This window comes from Aethalodelphis obliquidens, unplaced genomic scaffold (assembly GCF_003676395.1).
Source record: "Aethalodelphis obliquidens isolate GAN/ISIS:26980383/991018 unplaced genomic scaffold, ASM367639v1 scaffold53, whole genome shotgun sequence".
Lineage (NCBI taxonomy): Eukaryota > Metazoa > Chordata > Mammalia > Artiodactyla > Delphinidae > Aethalodelphis > Aethalodelphis obliquidens.
In genome coordinates, this window is record NW_020837997.1 from 1,636,563 (window position 1) to 1,657,419 (window position 20,857).

General features: G+C 51.7%; 1 protein-coding gene across 1 annotated transcript in view; it reads right to left on the minus strand.

Moving 5' to 3' along the window:
• Nucleotides 1-237: 237 nt before the first annotated feature.
• Nucleotides 238-20,857, minus strand: part of MED26 (mediator complex subunit 26) — a 39,366-nt gene continuing 18,746 nt past the window's right edge. Inside the window, exons 2-3 of the mRNA XM_027084571.1 lie at nucleotides 3,631-3,705; nucleotides 238-2,970 (exon numbers count right to left, since the gene is read on the minus strand). Of these exons, the coding sequence (XP_026940372.1) occupies nucleotides 1,318-2,970; nucleotides 3,631-3,705 (1,728 nt within the window). The 3' untranslated portion in view covers nucleotides 238-1,317. The remainder of the gene's footprint in view (nucleotides 2,971-3,630; nucleotides 3,706-20,857) is intronic.

Here is a 20,857-nt window from a genome sequence, read left to right on the forward strand (position 1 = left end):
GACTCTAGAGATGGGAGAGGCATCTTGGCCCTGAGTGAATGAAAGGCAAGGTGAGGTCAGTCTCCATGCAGAAGGCTAATAGGCTGACTTTGTGACTTTGCCCTGCCCACCTCCCCATGGTCTGGCTAGCTGTGGGGCCTGAACCGTGGATATGGGGTCCAGGTCTTGGCTAATCCAGAATCCAGAAAGGGCTGATATGGCTGTAAAGGACCAAATTAAAAACAGTTCTCAGACTGGTTTGTGCAAATGTTTTTTTTTTTTTATTTCCACATTTATATCACAAGGTGTCCATTTACTGGACCAAATAGCAAAGTTGCTCCCTTCTGCGTCCTGAGAACACAGAAGTCTAGGTACTGTACATTCACTAAGGCTCCTTGTTTTTGCAAATCGCATTTATGACAAATAACCATAAGGCAAACGAATCTAAAGGAATGGTTATGAGTGTTTCCAGCGTACAGACAGGTCTCTTCTCACCCAACAGTACAGCTTACACACCAGTAGCACCCACGGTTACTTTTGTGTTTTCTGGGGAGGAGACTCTAGAAAGGTGAACTTTTCTAGATATGTGCAGGAAGGGGAAAATGAAGAGGGAGGAACAAGGAACGTTATTCGTTTGATGGTCAGATGGAAGAGGGGGTAAAATAAACTCCAGAAAACTTAAATTTTTGCAGCATTTCTTTAAAAATTGGGTTGTAACTGAAACCAGATACAAATGTGTGGATGCCCAGGGAGCATGGGTCAAACTGGCTGGCAAGCTGGCCTGCCTGATGCCAGCAGCTCGCTACAGCTGAGAAGCTTCTGGCACCATGATGGAAAAGCTGGCCAGGTGGGGTGCAAACAGAGGCCACAGCGTTGCCCACTGCCTCAAACACTCAGGGCCATGTTAAAAAACAGAAAATGCAGAGATGAGATGCGTGCTTCTGTTGCTGTGTTAAAGGTAACCTCTTCCACAGGTTTTCTGTGCCTGCCTGCAACTGAGGTCCCAGCTCACCGGGGGCTGGGAAGCGTCCACACCTCTTCCGGGGTGGGGGGCTAACGCTTTTTATAGCTAGTTTGCTATAGAGTTCTGAACTCACTTTGCTGGCCTTCCTTCCACGCGGTCCTTCCTTTGCAATTTTGTTAGTAAACTGGTAGCAGCATTTCACAAAAGAAGGAGAATTTTGAGGGAAGAGCACAGAGAGACCTAGAGACTCTCGTTCCCTCTCCCTCCCACCCCAGGCCGGACCTCCCCCCACCCTCCGGATTCCCAACCACTGGAGGCGCCGGGCTCTATGGCTGACTGCAAGGTGGGAATGCACTTAGAGCCCGACAGGCCAGTCAGTCCAAGCAGACATAAGGCAGAATGTTCAACCGCCCGTCGTCGCCGTGCGGGTCGAGCGATATGCACTGCGTCCAGTCATACCAGTTACCCTGTGTGTCATGACACCCGTTCACCCCCGGCCACTGATGGGCCTGGATCCTGTCCAGATCGTCCTGCGTGACCTCACGGCTTAGCCCTGGGAGGTCCGTGGGTGGGCTGTGAGGCACCAGCACGTGCGGCTTCCGGGCCCCGCGCCGAGTGCTCTCCTCCTGCTTCAGGTACTCGGACATGAAGTGGTGAGCGCCCGGGGTCTGTGCACCCGACGACGAGAGCAGGCTGCTCTGCTGGCTCAGGTAGGACTGGATGATCTCGTTGCGCGACAGCTCCTTCCAGTTCGTCTGTTCAAAAGGGCTCTGGAGGCTGGCCTTGGCCTCGGGCTTGTCCAGCTCTGTCCTCGGCTGCTCCGTGTGCACAGGGCTGTCGGCCCGCACTGGCTCTTTCTGGGTCAGAGGTTTGATCTGTCTCGTCATGGGGTCAAAGGTGAGCTTCCGCTCTTTTAACCGGACAGGCTTGACACCTGCCTCGGCCACCTGCCCGTCCAAGTTAACCGTGTAGTCACGAGGCCGGTACCTCTTCTTCTTTTTGCTGTCCGAGCCACCGGAGGAGGCAGCATCGCTGTCTGCCTTGGAGGAGTCCGGGGAGAAGCCTGCCCGGGGCAGGAGGGGCTCGGCCGGTGGCAGCCCTGCCTTGCAGCCCGACCCCGCGAGCCGCTGGTGGCCCTCAGGCTGCTCCAGCCAGCGCACCGGGCTCTCTGCGCTGGGCAGCAGCTCGAGCCGCCGCACGGGGGGCGTGGACGGCTGGGCCAGCGGAAGCGGTGACGGCACCTGTGTGGCATCGAGTGACTGGGGCCGAGGCGAGGGACTGGGCATGGAGCCCTTGTATGTGTACGGGCTCCGCTGCCGGGCAAAGGAGCCCTCGTGCCGTGAGTTCCGGGGACTGAAAGAGCAGCGAGGTGGCCCCTTGGGGTGGGGGGGACCTGGAGTCTCGTCCACCCTGTCCAGCTGCTGCAGCACCACAGCCTTCGTCTGCAAGCAGGGCCTGGGGGGCTTGCCCAGACCCGGGGAGCTGGTGTGTGGCCTCACGGCATTGACGGGGATCTTGCCACTGTGCTTGTCATTCTCGCTGTGCTCCAGGCGGCTGCCCTCGGGGCCCACGTGCCCGCTGCTGTCCAGGGGGCCGGGGAAGCTCTCAGGGCTCCCACTGATCCCATTGGTGGGAAGGGGGGACGAGTTGGCTACCAGGGAGTCGTGGCTCACTTTGGAGACCCTGGGAGGTGGCCCAGGGTGACCGAGGTCGCGCTGGTCCCCCCGGCGCTTGCGGCTGCCCAGCCTGTCCAGCCGCTGCCCGGGCAGCCTCTGGATGTCATTGCGGTTCTTCAGGTCATGGATGCTCTTGGGCGGGCCGCCCGCCCCTGCCTCTGGCCGGCAGTTATGGGCGCCCCCGTTGGCCGAGCCGGGGGCACCCGCCAGCCCCCGCAGTGCAGCCTCATTCTGGTGCACGGGCTCGATGAGCTTCTGCCAGCTCCGCAGCAGCTTCTTGGCCCGCTTGGCGAGCTCCTCGTTCTTCGTCTTCTTGCGGACGTCGTTGATGAGCTTCCCAAGTCGGGTTTCCTACAGCCAGAGAGAGACGATGACACACTTTTAGGACAGGGACACCCCATGAAAAGGGAGCTGAGAGAGAAATGGGGGGAAGGGCCCCATGTCTCTGAAATGACCCCACTGGCCCCTAAACCACTGGCCTCCCAGACACAAAACCTACGAGGATTTTGGGTCCCTTGTGACATTTAAATTCTCAGCTCCCAAGTCCTCAGACCTTATGGTCCCAGAGACGGCAGTCTCAGAAGCATCATCTCACAGGCTCCCAACTCCTGGAGGCTGTGGACGGACCATTTAAGGCTACTGCAAAGCATCCTGGGGGAGCACGTTGTGGCAAAGGCAACAGCAAACAGAGGGCCCTGAGCCAGCGTCACTCACTGGAACCTCTGCTGGGCATGCACCCCAGGGTGTGCAGGGCCTCCTGCAGAGAAAGGGGCCCCAGACTAAAGCCACCCATTTCCTGCAGTGCCTGTGGGAAGATGGTACTCTTGGAGCATGTGCTGTGGGCTGGCACAGTGCAGGCCAGGAGGGCATGCCCCCCTCACTCCTCTTAAGGACCCACTGGGCCAGTGAGCAAAGTCTCTGAGGCTCCAAGAAGCCAGGAAAGACCTGGGTTGGGGCAGCCCAGGCCCGGCCCTCACTGCCCTCCCTAGTGTTCAGGCCAGAAATGCTCACCTCCAGTGCCTCTTTGGTAATGGGGTATTTCTCCAGGCTGGAGATGACTTCCTGCACCGCCACCATGTTCCGGATCTGCAAAACAAGAGCTACTGGTCAGACCCCAGGCACTTCTCCCCATGCCAGCCTGCTCTAGAATGCTCCCTTTCCCGAGAGCCAGTGGAGCCAGCATCACCAAAGCCCCCACCTCGTGCAGCCTCCTACCTGCTCCCAGGGGCCAGCATGGCACCCAGTGCACACCCTCCAGTCTGCCTCCTCTAGTGCATGGTGACCAGTTTACCATGAGCCTGTCTATGGACACGCCCACCTGTCCAAGTGGCTGTCACACAACTGAGATTCACTGTGTTTATGAAACAAGATTCCCCTTCATATGGGAGATGCACTCAAATCTGCCATCTGATGGGAGGTTGAAAGATGTATCAAATAAAGTGCACCAAGTTGAAAAGAGCCATACATAATAATCTAATCAATTTAGTTAAATTAATGAGATCTCCAGAGTTCATCTAAAGACACCACAAGGAGAGCAAAAGTCAAAGTGGGAGAAGACCAATGCCACAGGGCCCCGAGGTTCCATCTGGAGCATACAGAGAACTTGGGCCAGGAGACACGAATAGGAACTGGACAAAACAGGAGATCGTGCAGCAGTGCTCAACTCTCTTAGTCATCAGCAGATGCAGACCGAACCCACCAGTGACTGCTACACTGCATACACACCTGACAGGTGGAAATGGGGTCTGACAATACCAGGTAGTTCTGGGGTGCAGCCAACTCTGGGGAGCGATGGGGCTGTGTCTAGTCAAATCAAACACGTGCATATCTCATGACCAAGCAATTCTATCCCTCACACGATACTTGCTACGAGCCAGGCCCTGTTCTACCAAGGCCTGTTTCCACATAGCACTACCTTGTTGAATTATCACAACCTCAAGGGGAAGGTACTATTATTACCATCACACTTAATGAATGGGGATGGCACAGAAAGGTGTGGATCATGTGGTCATATGTTATAACGACACCAATGTCTTCCAGGAGTTGAAGGAACAGACTGAGAAATTCAAGAGCACTAGAAATGAGCACACTGCAGCTTCAGTGCATTAACAAGGTGAAGTTCAAACCACGAAGGATGAAAAGTCACAGAAAATACATATTGTTGATTCCAATTACACCAAGCATCACAGCACACTCAAAAATTAACTCAAAATGAATCCCAGACCTAAATGTGAAAGCAAAAACTCTAAGGCTTCTAGAATAAACAGGAGAATACCTTTTCAACCTTGGGGTAGACAAAGATTTCTTAGGAGCCCCAAAGCACTAATATCCAAGAAAAATACAGACTGGGCAGTGAGGAGGCCAGTCCCACAGGGACGAGGCCACCCTCTCCCTGTCCCCAGCCCTGGGATTCTGGCCCTGACAGGGTCCTGGGCTTGCCACATGGCCTGTCTCCACTCCAGTGACCTCACCCTGGTATATTTAGAGCCCTGGGTCCCCACAAACTTATGAACCAGCAATCCCCGCAGAGCGAGCCCAGCGGCACAGAGTGTCCTTGTCCTTGGGCAGACACTGTCCTGCTGCCAGACAGGAGGGGGAGGCAGAACACCTGAGCAACCCTAGGGGCTGGCAGCAAGCTGGCACTGTAGACCTCACACAGCTGGAGACCCTCCTGGAAGCTGCACAGGGGCGGGGATGCGGTAAGGCTTGCGGGCCCCACTGTCACAGCTGAGCAGCTCCTGCACTCGGGCGGGTGTGCAAGAGAGGCTTTCGGCTTTGAGGAGGCTCTCGGCCCCGTGGAAAGTGCTACGTCCTCTGCCTTCTTCTTTCTGCCCCTGCTGCGTTGAAGTTCAGGACCCCTGGGGGCTCATCCCTCTGGCTCCGCTCTGGCCCCCACTCTGGCCATGATGGCAAGGGCACTGAGCACTGTGTGGGGAGCATCACCTGGCATTCTGGAGGCAGTCAGGCCCTTGGGACCAGGAAGTGGACCAAGCCCTGCCCTCACCACACCAAACAGGCAGGAGTCCTGGGGTCTATGCAGTACCAGGTTGGGCCTCCGGCCTCAGACACAGCAGACAGTGACACCCCGGCAGCCTGTGGCCCTTGCCTCCCACCCTCGATGAGAGGACGCTGTGCATAGCAGGGACGCCAAGGCTCAGATATAGATAGCCAAGGGGAGGCTCCCATCCAGGCTCCAGGCCTATAAAAGGTCCAGCACAGGACCCGTGGGGCAGGGAGATGGGTGTCAGGTACCAGGCAGGCCAGGGGTACCTGTGGTGAGGGCAGCATCTGAGCAGGGCCTCCCAGGGTGGACAGGAGAAGCCCCAACACCTCAGGAGATGGTGAAATGGCACCAAAGCCCTGGAGAGGGGAGAGGGGTCCAGAGCAAAGACAGTGGCATAAGTCAGGAGGCCAGGAGGACGAACAGACCCAGGGGAAGTAAGCTGGCTACACAACCTGCCTTCCATTAACTTCAGCCACTGTGGGAGCTAAACTGCTCCCACTACCCCAACAGGCCACCCTGTTGCTAGGTCCTTCCTGGCACCCATCTGTCTGAAAATACACTCACTCACGATCACAGCAGAGACCATGCCATTACTGTGTGGGGAGGAAGCCTCTGAGCTACTCCCAGGCACTGCTCTCAAAGAGGGCTTTGGGGCAGCTCTACAGGTCATAGTGCTCAAGGGTCACTCACACCCTCCTGCTGTCAGGAATAGCCTGGCACATCTGTGGCCCTTCTGTCCTTTGGATATCTCCCTTGGGATTCATTCCCAGGGAATGAAGTCAAACCAAAACTAATAAACAAAAAAACCACCTCTCAAAACTATATGCCAAACAGCTTTCCCCAAAAGGGCAGAATTCACACACGAGGGACATCTGAACACCTGCAGCCTCATCTTCTCATTAGGGCTCCTTCAACAGATACAGATTAATGTGAATTTCCTCAATAATTAGTGAAGCCAAATGTCACCTCCTTTCTACTAATGCTGACTTCCCATGTGAACTGCTCACTGTCCCAGCCCACTTACTTTCATTATTTGACTGGCCTCTTTATTGCAAGTAAATACCGTCCCAGGGTGGTGATGTCTGCCCCTGTGCACACAAGTGCCTAAATGTGCTCAGGGCTGGCGCTGCAGAGGGAGGTGTCAGGAGCGGGGAGGGCTACTCTGGAAGGGCAGGGCGCAGGTGAGGTGAGCCAGGCAGCGGGGGAGCACTCAGAGCAGAGCAAAGGCAGGGCAGGAAGTCAGTGGGCAGCCCAGGGTGTGGCCCAGGTGAACACAGTCAGCTGGTGACCACTGGTGGAACTGACTCTGTCACTACTGCGCCGAGTGCTTGCAGATCCTAGACTGGAGATTCATGAGGGACAATCAGGTATCCACGGTCAGAAAGGAAAGCGAACGAACAACCATCCCAGGCAGAAAGGAGGTGAAGCAGCCAGTGTCTCCACATGGAACACACGGACACCCCCTAAACTGGCCTCCTCCAGGCCGGCTCAGGGAGAGGAGAGAAAGAACCCTCCTCAAACTGTCCTCACTCACACCTCAGGGACGCCCAGGGGCACACGCTGGGAGGCGGGGAGGGAACGCTCCTCACCACTGACCCAGTTCCCAGGGTTCTTATGCAGACCTCCCACCACGTGAGAACCAAGGGCAGGCGGGGAAGCAGCAAGGCCGACCTTCTAGTGAGCCCCTCATCACTTGCTAAGTCACTACTCCAGCCAGCCTAACCCACGACATTTGCTGCTCAACTCACGGGAGGAAGGAAGGGGCGCTGGACACGCACAGGTGACAGGACCAAGGCAGGACAGCAGCCCTCAGAAGCAGCCTGGGTAAAAGTGTGGACTACACAGTGCAGGATGCCACCACTCCCACATCACACGTCTGAAAACTGTTCTGTGAACTGGTTCAGTGGTCTGAACCTGGATCCACGTGCAGAGGTGGGGACGGCTCAGGGGGGACAGACCCACCACTGACCAGCCTCCTCCTCGTGGTAATTCAGGGGATAGGCCCAGGCCCTGAGTAATTACCACCCTGTGGGGGATTTCCAGCCCTGATGTGAAACAAGGAACTGAGACTTCTTTGGAGTCCGCAAGGCCCCTTGCTCACTGCTCCCTTTTCTCCAGGCATCAAGGGCTCCTGCTCCACCCGAAATCCCCAATCTCTCACTAATTAAGCTGGACCTGTGCAGCCCTGGTGGCAAAGAGGAAACCCTGTACTCCCCAAGTCCAAGCACTGGTGAGACTCAAGGGCAGTAAGCCAGGGCAGGCCCACCCAGCCTGACTCTTCACAGGACCACTACTTGTTGGGTTCCTCCAGGGGCCAAGGTCTCTAGCTTTTCTCCCTTGAAACTCTACTTTACAGATAAGAAAAAACTGAGGGTCCAGGAAGGTAAAAGAGGTCCAGTGCTCACCACGCAGCTAGAAGGCAGTGGAGTGTGGCTTTATGCTAGCCTGGCACAGGGTCTGCCCAACACACACGGCCCAGCTGGTGCTTTACTAGGTAGGGTGAGGGAGGGCACCCAGACACCACCAGGCTGGTGATGCTGGCATCCCACCCACATACTCTCCCCGACTTGCCACAGCAGGGAAATGCACAGGTTACAAGAGTTCCACACAGGGCTGGCTTCATGCCCAGCAGCACCTATGGATGGCCAGGCTGCCTCTGTCTACCCCCAGGGTGCACTGGAGCCAGAGAGGTCCCCACGCCCACCCACAACATCAGGGGCTTGAGCCCACCCTCAACGCTTGCCCTAAGCTGCAGGACACTTGGTAAATGACAATGGCACTGGAGCCTCTCCCTGCCAGGCCCTGGAAGGAAATGGCACACACCGAGGATGGACTCACCCCGCCTGTCTAGCCAGGCCCTGACCACACTGTGGCCCTGCATCTATGCAGCACAGCCCACACCAACTCCTTCAGTGGGCTCAAAGCCCGCCGGGTCAGCAGCAAAAACTAGTTCGCTTTAAAACCAACCATGTGTAAGTCACTTTTTTTTCTTTTTCTTTTTAAAGCAGAATAGTCTAGACTAGAATTTACAAAACCCACTTAGCTCGAAAGGCTTTGGAAGTGTTCATCAGCAAGCAAGCTGTCCTTCCAAACCAAAACACGACACAGATGGCACCCAGAAGCAAGCAAACCTCGAGCCTTTCAATGTGCTGAGCATTGTAAGGCCATCCTTGGCTGAGTCACTGTGCCCTGCAAGCCACACAGTGGGCGTCAGTCGTGTCCACGTGGATGAAAGAGGCTTTGCCAGGCGAGTGCGTATCTGTGATTTGGTTCCAGTCTCACTCTTTTCAGCCACAGCAAGTCTTCCCGCTTCTGATGAACTCCACATGTTCCCAAGGTGGGTGCTATTCTGTGACTCTAACTGCTTCTACTGCAAGTCAGTGCAAGAGGCGGTGCCTGCATCTCCCAGAGAGCCTGGCGGTGACCAGCCCGTGTCCCACCCCATCTCCCTGAGCGAGGAAAAGAAGTCAATGTGCCTTGATTCTACCTCTCAGGTCGGAAGGTGCAGCCTCCTGGCCCTGTTCTGCCTTGCCTGGTACCACAGCCAGGCAGGAGCCAGGGGAACCTCCCTCAGGCAGGTGTCATGCCAGCGCCCTGCCTGGCAAAGCTGCCTTCCTCTGCCAGGACCCCATGGGAATCTCGCACTCACAAGGGTGAAGTTTCTCTCATTCACGGCTTCTGAGAGGAAGAACGACACTGGGGCAGGGGCTGTGTCTCAGCCGCAGCCACCAAGCTCACCACTTGCAAAAGCACAAAAGCACTTCCTCATCGGTGGGGCCCATCTGCTCCCCAGGAGCATCCACAGCTGGAGGATGGCCACTGCCTGCGTGGCCCTGACTGTTGTACACTCACAGCCCGCAGAGCGCCCATGGCCAGAGCAGCCGATTGCAGCTGCAACTTGGCCCAGAGGCAGCACGCAGAGCACTGCTTGCACCTAATGAGCAGCCCAGGAAGAGGAAGCCCAGGGCCTAGGACAGCAGCCATGAGCGGCTACCATCCGTGGGACCTCTCCGAGAGGCTTGCAGAGGTGAGAAAGGGCCCTCTCCACAGTGCTGGTCCTCTCTCTCAACTGTCCCAGCAGCTCTTCCCAACAAAACTACAAACTTAAATGCTCTTGAACTCTGAATCAGGTCAACATACAATTCTTGTTGTAATTCAGCCCTTTCTGAGAGCACAAGAGCTCTCAACATGTCATCTGGGAGCTGGTTCATTCCTACACTGATACAACTGGATAGTCAGAAAGCCAAGCAGAGCGTTTTCTATCTGCATCCATGCTCGCAGAAGGGTCCAGGTGGCAGTGCATCTGATGACAGCACGCCGGGTGAGGTTTCCTCCCTCTCAGCCGTGCTCTCGTGGGAACAGCCAGTAAGAATACTAGCTGCGCAAGACGAAACACCCGACGCCCAGGGGAGGGGCACACACAGTGCTCGGCCCACACACACGTAGAATACAGGCGATCCAAAACTAGAACAAACCAGCTTTTTAGGAAGTGATGGGGCCAACCTCCAAGAGAATGCTAAGTGAAACAGCGAGGTGACAGCAGTGCACTCTTGTGCTGCCGGTGAAAAACGCCTGGTGCTGTGGCTGGGCAGAGAAGCAGCCGGGGCTGGGCAGAGAAGCAGCCGGGCCAGACCTGGCTTCCAATGCTGGTCCAACTAATAAGACTTAAAGCAAGACCAGCCACCAACCTGAGCCCAGCTCTCCCTCTGGCAGCCGGAAAGCCTGGGCGGAATGTTGGGAAAACCACAGACTGTGTTTGTAGATCCTCAGTGGCACACTGACCACCATCCTGGGAGACTGTGCCCACAGTGGTCAGGCCAGGAGAGGGTCCTGTGCACTGTCCGCCAGGCCGCTCTGGGGTTTCTAAGATCCCTTCAGGCAGCACAGTGCCTAGTGTGGCGCCCAAAGTCTGCCAGTCTGCTCCTGGGCTGCTATAGGATCCTGAGAACAGGGGATATCCTAGAATTTCCCTCAACAAGTCACCAAACGCAGGCCTGGAGGATGCAGGAAGGGCTGGTTATGGCCCAGTCCTGAGGCATATGTAGAAATGGCCAGTGGCAAGGACAGAAGTAACAGGTGAGGCACCACAACTGAGGCTCAGCTGAGCGGCCAGGAGCACCAAAGTGGCGATATCAAGCAGGCTCCTTTAGGACATGAGAAGGACTATGGAGAAGAGAACCAAGGACATACCCCTTCTCAGCGGGCCTCAAGCCCAGAACTAGTCCCAGAACCTGAGGCTGCCAAGCCTAGATGGGTAAAAGTGACCACACCCACAACCGATGACCAGGACTCCCGTGGTAAGCAGTAAGAGTGTGCTACAGACACGTGACTGACTCGCAGGGTCTGGTGGCCCTCACTTTCCTGGGCACTCCACACGGGGTCACCAATGTCTGTTCTGAGCTGGGTGGATGTGAAAAGAGTAACAGGAACTGCCAGAGCCTGGGTGGGGGCCACACTGGTTAAGTCATTTGGTGAGTCACAGGGTTAAGTACGGAGGAGCCCATGTCACCTTCCACAGAACGGGAATCTGTGAGATCCGCAAACTCACCAGGCCCTAAAGGTAATTGAGGGAGGGTATGCCTGTCCTACATGACACAGCAACCATCAGGCAGGACATGGTCTAATGGGCTGCGTGAACTCCATATCACATGCTCCAGGGCAAAAAGCACCAGAGAAGACTGTACACAGGAGTTGAGCAGAGAGCTCTGAGCCCACCCACCTATTCCCTCAGCCACTAAGTGGGAAGATGACAGAAGCTTCCTACAGGCTCCTGGGAGGGGGACAAGAGATACACACATGAACACCCAGGACAGGGCCTGGCTGGCACACAGTAAGCGCTCAAGAAAGGGGGTCACCACAGAGCCTGTCATGGGACTTGAGAGGGATCAGGTTCAAGGCCACCTCTTTCCCCCACCTGCTGCCCTGGGCTCTGTGTGGAGCTAGAAGAACAGCAGTGGGCATGGGGACTTTCTCAGTGGGCATTCCTGCAACAGGGGCCACCGTGGAGAAGACCAAGGACATCGTCACATGGAACAGGAAGGTAAGTCTGTGCACTGTATCAAACATCATGTAAGGATGAACACTCATACCCCAGGACCCAGCAATTCCACTCTGGGGTAGGGACCAACAGAAATGTGAGCATGCATGTGCTGAGAATGGTCAGAGCAGCCATATTCAGAACAGCCCCATCTGAAAACCACCCACGTGGCCACCAACAGTATAATGGATGACTAAATCATGGTCTAGCCATTCAACGTCGAATGAACACATTACTGCTACTCACAACATCAAAGATAAATCTCAAAACAGGCTGAGTGAAAAAGCCAGATACAAAAGAATACATTCTGTACTGGATTGGAAGCTCAAAAGCAGGCAAGACTTGTCCATGGTGACGGAAGTCAGGGAAGTTGGGGGTGCAGAGACACTAGGAGAGGGAACAAGAATGGCTTCTGGGGAGAAGCTCTATTCCATGACCTGGGTAGGGGTTTCTAGGGTATGTTCACTTCATAAACGTTCACTGAGAGGTAATACTTACAACTTGTGTACTTTTCTGGATATATGCTACACTTTAATGAAAAATTGGTCTTAGAGGCCATCCCATCCTAGAAACAGATGCCAGCGCTACTGGGGTTGAAAAGGAGGGAGAGGTGTTGGCGAGCCAGCCCCTCACCCCCCACTCGGCAGCAGAGACCCTCTCAAGGTCTGAGAACTACCGCACCAGGAGCCCAGGCTACCTCTGAGATACCCAGTGTGTGCGACGCTTCACAGCTCACAGAGAAAGGTGTCCACACGCTCCTATCCTGGGCAGAGGCCAGTCTGAGGAAAACAAGGGCACTCTTTAGGTTCCATGGAAGGAGCACCGAGCAGGTCAGAGTCCCCAGGAAGGAGCAAGCTCTAAAGTTACTGGAGAGAGGCAGGCAGGCAGGCAGCAACCACTGCCTGGGCATTACTAGCCAGCATCCTGGGTGGGTGGGCAGGCGGGCCTCTGTCTCCTACCACACAGTGGTTCTCTCCTGAGACCACAGACTTCCAAAGTAGGTGTTATGCCACTTCCACAATGAGGAAGCCAGGGTGCCCATTACACACCTGGCCACAGTTTCATTACTAACCTAACCTGCTAATCCTGTGCAGTTAGCCCATACCTGCCTCCACACAACAGGCCATCAGCAAGTCGTATTGGTGACAAGGGCAGAAACAGCTGGCTCAAGGGAGAACAGTGGAACAATTTGGATGAGGAAAATTCTGCATGCCTACACCAGGAATGAAGATAGCAAAGAAAGACTAGATATTAAAGTGGGGGAGGCAGATAACATTCAAAACTCAACTTTATCTGCCATATTAAGAGGCCAAAAATGAAAAGCCTTATGATCATTTCAATAGATGTAGAAAAAACATTTGACAAAATTAAACATCCATTCCTGATGAAAACTCTCAGTTGGCTAGGAGTGGAAGAGAACTTCCTCAGCTTGATAATACCCACGGCTAACATCATACATGATGGTGAAGGGCTGAATGTTTTCCCCCAGAAACAGGTACAAAACAAGGACATGTGCTCACCACTTCTATTCAGTCTCATCAGGAGATTCCAGCTAGTGCAATAAGGCAAGGAAAAGAGATAAAGAAAGGGAGGGAGGGAGGGAGGGAGGAAGAAAAACCATCCAGTTTGGAAAGGGGGAAGTAAAACTGTCTTTATTCACAAATAACAGAACAGTCTATATAGAAAATCTTATAGAATCTACAAAATAAGAATAAGTGAGTTTAGCAAGGTGGCAGGATATAAGTTCAATATAAAATTCCACTGTATTTCTATATGCAAGCAACAAACATTCAGAAACTGAAAATTTAAAAACCAATTCCATTTACAATAGCAATTAAAACTATGAAGAAAATAGATAGCTAGTGGGAAGTAGCTGCATAGCACAGGGAGACCAGCTCAGTGCTTTGTGTCTACCTAGAGGGGTGGAACAGGGAGGATGGGAGGGAGGCTCAAGAGGGAGGAGATATGGGGATATATGTATATGTATGGCTGATTCACTTTGTTATACGGCAGAAACTAACACACCATTGTAAAGCAATTATACTCCAATAAAGATGTTAAAAAAATAACAACTATGAAGAACTTACAGATAAATTTGACAAAAGATGTAAGACCTCAACACTGAAAAGTACCAAACATGGCTGAGGGACACTACGAGAGGCCTCAATTAATGGGAAGATATACCAAGTTAATAGCATGGAAGAGTCAATATTGTTAAGATGTCAGTTCTCCCCCAAACTGATCTATAGATTCAATGCAATCCCAATCGGAATTCCAGCAGGGTCTTTGGGAGAGATTGACAAGTTGATTCTAAAATGTATATGGAAACGCAAAGGTCCTAGAATAGCTAACAAACTTTGAAAAAAAGAAAATCAGAAGCCCCCATTATCTGATTTTTAAGACATTATATAGTCAAGACAGTGTGGTATTAGAGCAAAAACAAACAAACAGATCAATGGAACAGAGTAGAGTCCATTTAACAGGTCCACACATACATGGGCAGCTGATTCTTAACAATACTGGTAAGGCAATTCAGAAGTGAACGAATAATCTTTCAACAAATAGTGCTGGAATAACTGGATAGCCATAGGCAAAAAACAACAACACTGAAACAAAACATCAAATCCTTGACCTCTATCTCATAAGACATACGAAAATTAACACAAAATGGATCATAAACCTAAATATAAGAGTTAAAACTACATAATATACAGAAAAAAACACAAGAGGAAAATCTTAGTGACCTTGGGTTTAAAAGGCAAAGACTTTAGTAATATGAAACAAAAAGTACAAACTATAGAGAAAACAAACTGGATTTCATCAAAATTGAAAATCTTTGCCCTTCAAAAGATGACACTGTTATGAAAATGAAAAGGCAAGCCACCACTGGGAGAAAATATACATGAATCATATATCTAAGAAAGGACTTGTCTCTAGAATATATAAAAATCTCTTTCAATTCAATAATTAGGCAAAGAACCCAAGGGGGAAAAAAATGCTCAGCACTATTAGCCATCAGGGAAATTCAAATTTAAAACACCATGAGATACCACTACATACCTATTAAAATAGCTAAAATTAAAAAAGATTGACCACATGGAGTGCTCATCAAAATGTGGGACAACTGAAACTCTCATACACTGCTGGTGGGGTGGGAGTATAACATGGTATAATCACCTTGGAAGACATTTTGACAGATTATTAAGCAACCCAAAAGTCCATCAACACAAGAATGGATAAACAAATTGTAGTATATCCATAAAATTAAATGTTAGCAACAGAAAAGAATGAACTATTCATATATATACAACATGCATGAATCTCAAAATAAATATTAATGAAAGAAGAGCCCAGACACCACCCTGCCAAAAAAGTACATACTGCATGATTTCACAAAATTCTAGAAAAGGCAAATTAATCTACAGTGACAGTAAATCAGCAGTTGCCTGGGGATGGGGGTGGGCTGAAGGGAAGATTACAATGGGACAAGAAAAAACTTTTGGAAATATCTATTACCATGACTGTGATGATGGCTTCTCAGGTGTATTTACAGATCAAAATATATCTAATTGTACACTTTAAGTGTGCACAGTTTATTGTATGTCAATTATACCTCAGAGTTGTAAAGCAACTATGGAGGCAGATGACAGATGCAACAGGTCCTAGAAAAAGGAGGAGGGGTGGGAGGCAAAGAGAAGGAACACTTCTTTGTTGGAGGTTAGGCATCAGATGCCCCTCCTGGGCTCAGCCCTCCCTGGGGAGGAAGGTCAGACAGAAAGTTCCTTCCCCCCTCATGAAGATGAAATGAAGAAGCCTGTCATGCCTGGGCCTCCCAGGGGTATCATAAGGACTGCATGACAAAGGCACGTGTGTATAACGCACTCCTAAAAGAAGCAGGCATCAATCCATATATATGTTTTTTTCCTGGACATTCTGCTTGCCCCTGCAACACCTGTGCATCAACAGACTGCACATCCTAACTGTGGGCTTGGAAAAGGTGACTCCTGGCTTTCCTTCAGAAAACGCACTATGGCTGGAGCTGGGTGACAGTGTCTTATAGGTTGTGAAATGAAAGGCTCACTAGCCGCCGAGGACTGAACTTCAGGACATGTGCCCTCCTCAGCCTGCCTGTGGGGTTTTGTCATACTTCAACTGGAAACCCAGGAGAGGGAGCCAACTTCCCATGCTCACATGGGAAAGGCCAGTGGCCACAAATATCTACAGAAAGTCTTAGGCAAACAGCAGTCTGTTCTCCCCTCAAACAGTTGGTGTGAGCGATAACCTGTCTCCATCCTCCTGACATGAAAACAGCCTCAAAGCATCTGACAGCTTTTTTTCCCCCTCACTCTTCATGGTTTTCTGCAATGTATTAAGCTTCTGTGACTGAAAGTGTCTGAAATCCTGACTTCCCTCAAGACAACTGAGCTAGACCCTTACTACTCTCAAGTGTGAGTGAATGGATGAATGAATGAATGAAGGACGGATAGATAAATGAAGCCCCATCTTACTGTCCTTGGTTGCTGGGCACCATGTTTACTCCAATATTATAAACATCTCAGGGGTCTCCCTCTGCAGCAAGTCAGGATGTGCAGTCACCAAGTAAGTATCTCGAGAGCAAACAGGCCTTGTCCAGTTTCCAGCTGTCATCTGTACTGGCCACCCCACAAGGCTCATGGGAACAGGGAGGTGACTCTCAGTGCTCCTCACACAACCCCCATGGAAGACAAGGCCAAGGGTACCATGGCTGGGTGGCCGGCAGAGGGAAAGCTGAGGCAAGGGCAGGAGAAGGCTGTGACCAGGGTGGCACAGGCTCTGATACTGCTCCAGGCAAACACGTTTGCTCAGCAGGGCCCAATGGCTTTGGAGAGAGTCTCCCATTTTCAACACAGTTGTCCTAGACGTCACCACAACCACAAATACTTTCTCCAAATTACCTTCTTGGCCACCCTGAAATGATTCCAATGGGTTACATAAAGCAGGAGCAAGGAAAGCCAGGTGAGAATTTTGTGGAGGCAACATTAAAGCAATGGGGGGAACCAAACATCACAATCCACCATGGTAATTCAGTGACAGCATGATCCACAAGCAGCAGCACTGCATGGCATGGCGGATGAGTGGAAGTTTGCTGGTAGAAGGTGATGGAGGACCACCACGGCTCCCGAGGTCACTTGCTACCAAAAGCCAAACCAGCCGCTTCCTCCCAACCTTCCTTGCTGGGGACCCTGGGAAAGCATGACACCCAACAGCAGCCCCCGCTGGGCTGGCATGGACCCCCATCGGCACTGCTTGCCTCACCCCAAACCACCTGCATCCCATAGGGCAAGGGGTGGCAAAATGGATCCTGAGGACAAGAGCCTGCCCCATGGCTAAATGTCACAGGACAGCCCTGCAGCGAGACACGAGGTCCCGGTCATCAAAAGTCCAAGGCAAGGCGGGACCCCAGCTGGGTTCCAGGAGAAGCACCATAGCAGCTTTCCCTTGCTTTAAACATACCAGGCAGAGAATACTGAGGAGCACTGGGAACACAGAGGATTTCCATTTTTACTGTATTTCCTTCGGTGTATCACTTTCTAACATTACTTTCTCACTATTTTAAACCTATTTTTTGAAACTTTTTTAAAGGTCTGTTTTTGCCCCTTTTCATAATCACCATACAGGTAGATACCAAACACGACTGACCATGGCAACTAGGTGAGGAAACAGAGCACAAGTTTTTACTAAAACCTACATTAACATTAAAAAGGAAATTAAAAAGGAGCTCTACCTCACCCCTACCTGTCACTGCACCAAAACTGCTCTGCCCAGGCAACTTTTCACCAAAGCCAAGGACCCGTCAGCCCTGCCTCGTCTCATCTCTCGGACCCTGAGCAAATCCTGACATCCCTCCACACGCTCACCTTCTTCCTCTTGGAGCTCTTCAAGGCACAACCCGAGACCCTTTCCTTCTCTCACTCCACTTCTCCACTGCCTGAGCAGTCCCACCCCCAGGCAGCTCCACATCTGCATCTGGGGCCCAGGTGCCACCTCTGGACCCACCTGGCGGCACTTCTGCATCTCAAAGGCACTGAGGGTGTCTAGGTACCACTGGCTGACTCCATCCCTCCCCACCCTCAGAGGTGGGGCAGGACCCTCGGAGCAGGCAAGCCCCCTTTTCCCTCACCTCCAAATAAACACATTCACACTAGCCCAGTTAGGCATGTCTTCTTTGGACCCTGATTTCAACCCCGAAATGGTGGACCTGAGCCCACCTCCTGGCCAACTTGTGACGGGCACTTTGTCTGAGTGTGCCCACATCCGGTCCCGTAACTTTTTATGCAGACTGACCATGTCTGACCTAACACAGTGCTGACCGGGCTCACGGATGGGGACCTGAGGCTTCATGGTGCCCAAGTTCTTCACCCTAAATATCTCGAGTTCTCCTCCGCCCACTTTGGTCTTCCTTTTCTCTGAGAGTATCTTCTAGGCCACTACCTTTGTCACTCTTGAAACACAACAGCCCCAGGAGGCAGATGACAACATCATGGCTCAGGTCTGACCCCAGAGGCCAAGCTCTGCAGGACTGTCTCCCCTGAGCCCCTCAAGTCCCCCGAGCCCCCACCAGCCTAAGCCATGGTCACGTTTCTCTGGCTGACCTTCCTGCTCTTGTCCAGAGCCTGCAACAATTATGTAGTTGAAATTGCATCACAGATACTGTTTTTTTTTTCGTTGAACACTTCTTCCTGTTGTTACATAATCTTCATAATGATCTTGTTTAACAGCCAAACGTCCCATTAATGCATCATTTCCTTGACCTTCTCCAACTGCTGGGCATCCCATTTCCTTCCTGGTTCCCCTACTGCAACCAATCTTGCAATGATCATCTTCACACGTACGACTTCCTTCTCTCATTTTTCCCTCAGAAATAAATTCTCAGGTGTTAAACTCTGTCTTAAGGGTCCAAATACTTTTATGGCAACTGGTTCTGCCTCAGCTATTTTTCACTCCCACCTTACACTATGCAATGACCCCATCACGAAGGGGAGGAAGAAAGCAGGGTTGAATCTGATGTACCCTGCACAGGGTCCCCAAGAGGCGGGCCCACCTGTCTGGCAAACTGCCCTCAAATGTCGGAGCTGTTATCCTGCCCTTGTCATCTATCCCTTGACTCCACCAGCAGGGAAGGGAGAGAGAACCCAGTGCACACAACTCTCCAGGACCGGCACTGAGACCACTCTGCTCACAACTGCTGACCGCTTCCTTGCACAGAAATGGGAGAGAACTGGGCCCCCTGCCTGCTGGCTCTAACTCAGAGGCTGTTGGGAAGACAGGCAAGGATTAACGCGACTGTCACTCTACCTGGGGAGGGCTCTAACAGCCCTGAAGGGACACAATGGCACAGGGTTGGGGGTAGGGGGTGTGGATAGGAGCAAATATGGCATTAGCCTTGCTGAAACCTAGAGCAATTTTTACAGCCCAGTGGTGAGGTTACCAAGAGTGACTCTGAGATCTGCAAGGAGAACACAGCCAGAAGACAGAGCTGCCGTTTCCAAGGAGAAGGGCACCCTGCACACACTGAGAGGGAATGGCTGTCTCCAACATTAGGAAAACCTTGGATGCAGGAGCCAAAATCATTCAGACTGCACACTGAAACTGCCGCAGCCAACAAAGACAAGACACCAGAGTTCATTCACCAGCTATGTATTTACCAGGAAAATAAAAATGTATACGTGCTGAGGAGGAACTCAGGGAGCAGAGGGAGCTGGAGGGACTTACATTCAGGGTGCGGAAGGCAGGCGACAGACAAGCAAACAGGACAAGGTGACTGTACTGAAAGCTATGAAGAAAATAACCAATGTGACATGCTAGAGGAAGGCTTCCTCCAGAGCCTGGGCCAGGAGGGGTGGTCGCCTCGGCTTGGAGCCCCAGAGAGAACCTGGGGCAGCAAAGGGTCTGGAGCAGACTTCTGGCCCCACCCCACCTTCAGAACAGCTGGCTCATCGTGTACTCGTAAGGGGCTCCAAGCATGGCCTCCATGACACTCGAGCCAAGAGAACCATCCCAGCAGCCAGCTGCAAAGGCACTGATGCCATCTTGGACAAGGAGCCTGTGGCCTGCAGCCCAGATCCAAGCAGGACAGGGGTAGGGACTCTGCCCAAGAGTGTGCTGGAGCCAGCTCACACCAGCCCATGAGAGCCTGTGGTGAAGCTTTCAGGAATCTTGGGAGCCAGATGTTAAACACAGCCATTGTTAAAAATGCAATGGTAAGGTTGGGACTGACCACCTGAAGGCTGCTGTGGGCAGCTAGTTATCTCCTGCCTGGCAGCATTCTAAATTTTCTAGAAAAGTCACATAACTGGGTTTTTATAGAAAACCTCCATTTGTATTTCTGTAGCTAATTCCAGTTTTAAAAACACTGTACTAAGAAACGACACAAATCCTTGAGCTCTACCCAGCTCACAAACACCTCTATTTATACCTCAGGGTCAGGTACATGGTAGACACTAATAGCATTAAAACTGCACAAGCAGACCCATGTGCCAGGTGCTGTTCTAGACGTGTGAAGTGTATTAACTCATTTAATCTTCAAAACAACCTCGGGAGATAGGTATTATTACTTCCCCCGTTTTCTGTATAAGGGCAGTGACACTCCAAGATGTTAGGTAACTTGCCCAAGGCCGCACAGATAATAAGGCACGGAGCCAGGATCAGGTCCAGGCAGTCTGGCTCCAGAGTTGGTGCTTGTAAGCTTTGTTTAGTTCCTGAAAAAACAAAGGCACCAACATGCATAAGCAGACATAGTACCCAAGGAGCAGGAATGACTTATATTTCATTTGACGAAGATTCTGGTTGAAATAAATATCACTTGAGATGTTCCTCTGAGCAGCAAGGATGGACACTACCTCTGCCTTACTTCTACTGCCATGTTCCTGAGGTCTGGGGTGACCTCTGTCCTAGTTAACTCGGCGTCCTATCCATTTTAGCGTGTGTCCTGCATTTTTCATCTTTTAAACAAAGTTTTAGAATTTTATTAAAAATAGTTTTTAAATGGAATTTTTATTGCTTTTTAATAAACCATTTGTGGTCAAAAATTGTTTAATGTAATTTACTTTTAGCACTCTCTTTTACTTCTCAAGGGCATCTTCATTTGGAGATATATGTATTTTTTAATTGATGTATAGTTGATTTAAAACGTTGTGTTAGTTTTAGGTATACAGCAA